This window comes from Mus pahari, chromosome 21 (genome assembly GCF_900095145.1).
Source record: "Mus pahari chromosome 21, PAHARI_EIJ_v1.1, whole genome shotgun sequence".
Taxonomy (NCBI): Eukaryota; Metazoa; Chordata; class Mammalia; order Rodentia; family Muridae; genus Mus; species Mus pahari.
The window spans coordinates 26,323,145-26,329,144 of NC_034610.1; the positions used below are offsets into that span (position 1 = coordinate 26,323,145).

The 6,000-nt window shown below is 50.8% G+C and overlaps 1 protein-coding gene across 2 annotated transcripts in view; it reads left to right on the forward strand.

Moving 5' to 3' along the window:
* Positions 1-2,828, forward strand: part of Slc37a1 (solute carrier family 37 member 1) — a 74,529-nt gene extending 71,701 nt beyond the window's left edge. For both annotated transcript variants that reach the window (XM_029533131.1, XM_021221377.2), the window contains exons 19-20: positions 1,499-1,563; positions 1,937-2,828. In XM_029533131.1, the coding sequence (XP_029388991.1) occupies positions 1,499-1,563; positions 1,937-1,952 (81 nt within the window). In that variant the 3' untranslated portion in view covers positions 1,953-2,828. The remainder of the gene's footprint in view (positions 1-1,498; positions 1,564-1,936) is intronic.
* The last annotated feature ends 3,172 nt before the right edge of the window (positions 2,829-6,000 follow it).

Sequence of the window (6,000 nt, forward strand, 5' to 3'; positions counted from 1 at the left end):
ACTTCACTGCAAACAGTTTTAGAGCTTGCCTGCAGGAGACTTTCTCAAGTTATGCATAAACAGATAAAAGCCCTAAGCTTAGGCCGGCCCTTTCTCTTTTTAGTGTTTTTTGGTTTTGTTTGCTCATTTTGTTTTTCTCTCTTAAAATAAACCAGTTTCACCTCCTTCCCAGTCAGTGCTGAGTGCTCAGGGACCTGAGGTCACCTCTTCAGAGATGCCACCTGAGACAGCAGATCTGATCACGCCCCCTGGCTCTTAGCCTCCTCTCCGAATCATGCCGCCCAGGTTCCCAGCATCTTGGGGCAGGCACTCGGAATGGGCAGACTCCTTTCTGTTGGTCACTGTCACCTGCATGGGCACAGAGCTTTGTTGGAAGGTGACCTGGCTCCTTGTGACCCCTGCCACCAGCTGTCCCACGCCCACAGGCAACATTTGCTTTCTGTCTTCCTTCTTCCTCTTGGCAGCCTGGTTTCACCACCACAGGCCTCTTCTGCCAGTGCTTGCCACAGACTGTGCTTGGCAGGAGTGGTGGTGTTGGTAACTGCCAGCCCAGCCCTGGGTAGTGAGAGTTTAAGTTAGGGTTATTCTGTTGCCACCAACTCTGGGTTTGGTGTTACCTCGTTCCCACTGCTGTCCAGTGATTGCCACAGCTTTGTTCTCAGGCCAGGCCAAGTGCTCAGACTGTTATTATCCATAGGAGATATTCCCATCATCCTTAGCTTATGCATATGGACCTCCATCCCAAACATGGGGCATCTAGGAGCCTAAGGCCTGATGTCAAGCTGAAGGCTGGGCAGCCGTGGTCACCTATATTGCCTGCTCCCCACCCCAAAGCCCTCAGGATGAAGCTGCCTGCTTCCTTCTTCCCTCAGGATCCCCTTCCACGCAGCCCCAGAACCTGGCTGCACAGAGATTAGCTCCACACCTGCGGGCAGGGTAAAGGCCCGAGCTGTGGGTGGTAGCCAGTCATTTCTCTGCCTTGGTTATTCTGAGCCTTTTAGCACATGAAGCACATAAAGTTAACCAGGTGAGTCAGTGGCTCTAAGCCTAGCAGTTAGCATTGCATGGAAGGCAGCCGAAGGTATACATAAACACACGCAAGCGCATGCGTGACACGCACATACACACACTGCTAGTCCTGAGACACTACTACAGCCTCCCGGTATATCTCACGGCCTGCTCACCTCTCCAGAGTCCCCCATGCAGCGCCATACCGTGAGCCACCTCCCTGCATTTTCTGTCTTGTTTCCATGTGGGGCGCCTGTGGTTGGTTGGTTTTGAAGTCTGTGCTGAACGCCTGCTTTCTGGCGGGCGTCTGGATTATCCCGGGGACTTAATGAGGGGCAGACTTCACCTTAGGTGAAGCAGGTGCTGGTGAGGTCTCTGCTCTAATGACAGTACCTCCTCGGGGTCGTCCAGCCAGCCTCAGCAGGCCACACTCGCCCCTCTGTCTGTGTCCCCAGATGGTGACAATGTCTTGTCTCTGTTTTGGGTGCAGTTCCTGATCCGCCTCATACACAAGGAGTTGAGCTGTCCAGGCCCAGCCGCAGGGATCCAGGCTCCGTAAGTCCACTGAGCCCTCCTCTCTGGAGAGATCTCGACTCTCCAGGCAGCCCGACAGGAAGGAAAGAACTTAGCCGTCATCCCCGGTCTTGGCACACCACAGTCTGAGTGCCTCCGTGTGGATGCCATTCTGCAAATCGCTCCTCAGACTCCCAGGGGAGGGGAACATGAGGAAAATGCCTTGTTTGTGGACTTTGTGAGCTGTGGCTTCCCAGCCGAGACAGTCTCACTAGCAGCTGTCTTCCCGTCCTTCCCGCTCCCTGCCACTGAGAAGCCATGGGGAGGGCACAGGGCCGGCGCTGTGTATGGGTCTGTGCATTTTGTTCGGCATCTGCCGTGTGGCCCATCTGTCACCGTGTCCTTTGCTTTTTAGGCTGAAGGAACACTGACCATGGAGTCCTCTGGAGTGCCTGGGCCCCTCTTACACACACTGTCTTTGGAAAGAAGAAATGAAGGATCCTGTCCCAAAAAGGAAGGCTCGCCTTTCCACGCGCACCTGGGAGCAACTCGGACTTGCCATGTAGACAGACATGGAGCTCAGGCTGACAGTGGGGAGTCTGTCTGTCTGTCTGTGTCCCACTGCCTTAATGGGCCAAGCCCCAGTGGTCCAGCCAGCCCCAGCCTGACAGATGCTCGCTGTCCTTTAGCTCTGAACTCTAGCCCGCACAGTGACAGGTGGGATTGTCCTGCAGCACCCAGGTAGCCCACCCCTCTCAGGTATCAAGTGCAGAATGTTATGTAGCCTGTGAGTCCCAGCTATCCTGCCCCGCTGTTTCCTGACTGTTCTCAGTGAAAGGATGGGACGTGTCACAGATGTCTCAGCAACCAGCCAACAGCCTCAGAATAGCCCGATCACAGTCAAGAGACTGAGCTGGAGTGCACAGCACACCCAGCCGTCATGAAGACCTGTGCTCAGTACCAACCGTGTCGAGATGTGAATGTCTGTGAAGCAATAAGCCCCCAGCAAGGCAGGGGCACTAGGAAGGCCAGTTCCAAAGCACCGGCGTGTGCTGCGGTCCCGGAAGAATGGAGAGTGTGGTGGCTGGGGAGGGGACTCTGTTGGTTTCTGAGAGCAATGGGTCTCACCCAGCCATCCCACTTATCCCAGACACAGGGATTTATTTATTTTAAATGTATGATGTGTTATATAGATTTTAAAGAGACATAAATGGCATTTTGTTATTTATTAAGACAAACCATGATTGTTCCGTGGCCACCTGTTGTCTTGATTGTATCTGCTCTTTGAAATAAATGAGTTTTTATTTTAAAAAAAAAAAAAAAAAAGCCCACGTATAATACAAATGATGATTTCCATCCAATTCTCCATCCTGCCAACAAAAGAGTCCAGACAGACTGTGTGACTTGAGTTTTCTTCGGACCCAAGACTGTATTAGTTATTCTATGTTGCTGGACAAAATGCCTGACAAAGATTCTTAAAGGAAAGGAAGTTTTCTTTTGGTTCTCATGGCAGAGAAGGCATGCCGGCAGGAGCTGGAGGCAGCCGGGCACAGTGTCCTGGCGGTCGGGAAGCAGGAGCTGGAGGCAGCCGGGCACAGTACCCTGCAGTCGGGAAGCAGGAGCTGGAGGCAGCCGGGCACAGTGCCCTGGCGGTCGGGAAGCAGGAGCTGGAGGCAGCCGGGCACATTGTCCTGGCGGTCGGGAAGCAGGAGCTGGAGGCAGCCGGGCACAGTACCCTGCGGTCGGGAAGCAGGGAGAGATGTGTGCTTGCTCCTGCTACCTTCTCCTTTACATGCGGTCCCCAGGCCATGGAGTCTGCTGCCCACTAATGTGGGCCTTGCTCCTTCAGTTCATCCAATTTAGAACATTCTTCATAGACATGCTCAAAGGTTTGTTTCTTTGGTGGTTCTATATTAATTATTAATTGATATTAATTATATTTTAATTAAAACAATAATTTCATCATGATAATTATTAATTAATATTAATCATTACAAAGATATTTTTGCTGACTTTTGCAACAGAAAAGGGGCTTGGCCCAGAGGCTGAGCCAGGGCCCAGTAAGATCAAGCTCTGGATATCTGGTAAGTTGTGGGATTTCACGAATATCCCAACCCTTGTCCTTGACTGAAATGGCACTTAGTGAGCATGCTCAGATGCTGGGTCCTGCAGTGACCTCAGCTCTCATGGTCCATGTTCCTGATGGTGAGGTGCCATGCTTTAAGGCAATTCTGCTGCGGTATCTATAGCAACTGCCATGGACACGTGGGGTAGGGTGGAGCACCCCAGCTCCTGCAAACCAACAGTTGGTAGAAGGGCAGTCCTCGAATTCTTCCAGAAACCTGCTGCCATCACTGGGCTGGCTTCTTTAGTTGTTACCATTGTTGGGGGAGGGGCAGGAGACTTTGCTGTTTTATTTTTGATGTTATTGCCACAGGTATAATTTTTTTTTCTTCCTGCAAGTGAAATCTCCACAAACGTTGACTTCATTGTCTTTTTCCTACACACAGAGATCATTAGTCCTCATGATACAGGGCAGGGTGGGGTCCCCCTTCCAGTTTTAGACTCATTAAAAAGAATTTAAGAATGGACTCAAATGGAAGCATTAGAGTAAGATTATTAGAGTTAAAGCCCCAGGAAGACAAGCTGTAAAGGATTGCTTCTGCCCCAAGGCATAGAGGGCAGGCATCATGGAGGACAAGCCCCACGGAAACTGGAAATGTCCAGTGGGGCGGGGCGGGGCGGGGTGGGGAGGGAGTGGGCAAAGGGGGGTTAGGCAGAAAGCCCAAAGCATTGCAGAGGAAAAACAGCTAGAACAAAGCTGGCCCTGGCGGGGCACTCAGATCTGTAGGGTGTGGTCTATAATCCCTGGGGGGGGGGGTCCTGGGAAGGAAAAGCACAGTCTCATTAAAGGACTAAGTACTAAGTACTCTGCCCATGTCTTTAGCCTGACTGTACCCAAGCCTGAGTCTGGATCCCAAAATGACTGACTCAGTCACCAAGCGCATTCAGCCCCTCGGGGCTGGAGGTTCTGTTCTTATGACAAGGAGCTTCCTCCTCCCTTACCCCCACACCCTAACTCTCCACCCCACCCCCACCCCTCCACCCCACCCCCGGGGCAGCTTTCAGTACCAGAAGCTGCTCAGCTGGAGCTGGAGCTCTGGGCCTACTTCCCAGCCCCCATAATGGGATTTTGTCTGGCTTGAGCTGGCACGGGCTTTGTGCGTACTGTCACAACCATTGTGAGTTCATATGCACAACTACCCTGTCGTAAGATGTTAGTTGGTTAGAGACAGTGTTTCTCTGGGTAGCGCTGGCTGTCCTAGAACTTGTTCTGTAGACCAGGCTGGTGTCAAACTCAGAGATCTGCCTGCCTCTGCCTCTCTGCTGGGATTAAAGGCGTGCACCACCACTGCCCAGTGGGAAAAATTCTTTTTAAATAAATAAGCTCTTTTAAACTCATGGCTCTCTGCCTACAGGAAGATTCCTCTGAGCCTTCAGCAATCATGTCTCCTGGTGTGGGACAGTAGAACTGACACAACCATGGGAACTCCCAGTCCATGGCCACCTGGTATTCAATGCAGGAAATGTCAAGGGTGAGTTCATGCACCCAGCTCAATGTACTGAAGCCCTGAAAGAAAACCTCCCATGGCCCAAGAGGAAAAGCTATCCTGCAGTCCTTCACTTTCTGACTGAACCCTGTTGAGACTGAAAGCACTCTTTCTTTCTCTCTCCCTCCCTCCCTCCCTCCCTCCCTCTCTCTTTTTCACTGGCACGCACACACACACAACACACACACTACTGCTTTTAAGAGCAGTATAGCAGGAAATCAATTCATGAATGGAGAAGACCTTGCCATGACTTTTAAAGTGTGCAGATAAAAAGAAGAAGAAGAAGAAGAAGAAGAAGAAGAAGAAGAAGAAGAAGAAGAAGAAGAAGAAGACAAAGAAACAAAACAAAAAGAAAAAAACAAAACAAAAAAGGCAAAAAAATAAAGAAAAAAAGAAACAAAAACAAAAAACAAAAACAAATAATAAAAAAAGAAACAAAAAACCAAAAAAACCATAAAGTGTGCAGATATACATATATATAAGATATGAATCCAGCAGCTAAAATCACTGGAGTCTGGAACTAGCAGATGAGACCCACACTGCATCCACATGGAGATGCGCTACCCTGTGCCTCCCACTCAAGTCTGCAAGCAGTCCCCAAATGGCAGGACCACAGGCAAACACAGGGCAGTCAGGGAATCCAGGCCAGGAAGGAGGAGCCATCGATCCAAATCCCTGGGCCCCCAGCCATGAGCCAACGGAACTTGGTGGGCTTTCGTCATGTGAGCCTCAGGTGTCCACAGCAGGGACCAGAGTACCCACCTGTAAAATCGAGTCAGGATAGGGATGGGGAGGTAGCTTGCCTAGCATTCATGAGGCCCTGGGTTCGAATATGGACACCCCCAAAATGCAAGCATGTGTGTATATG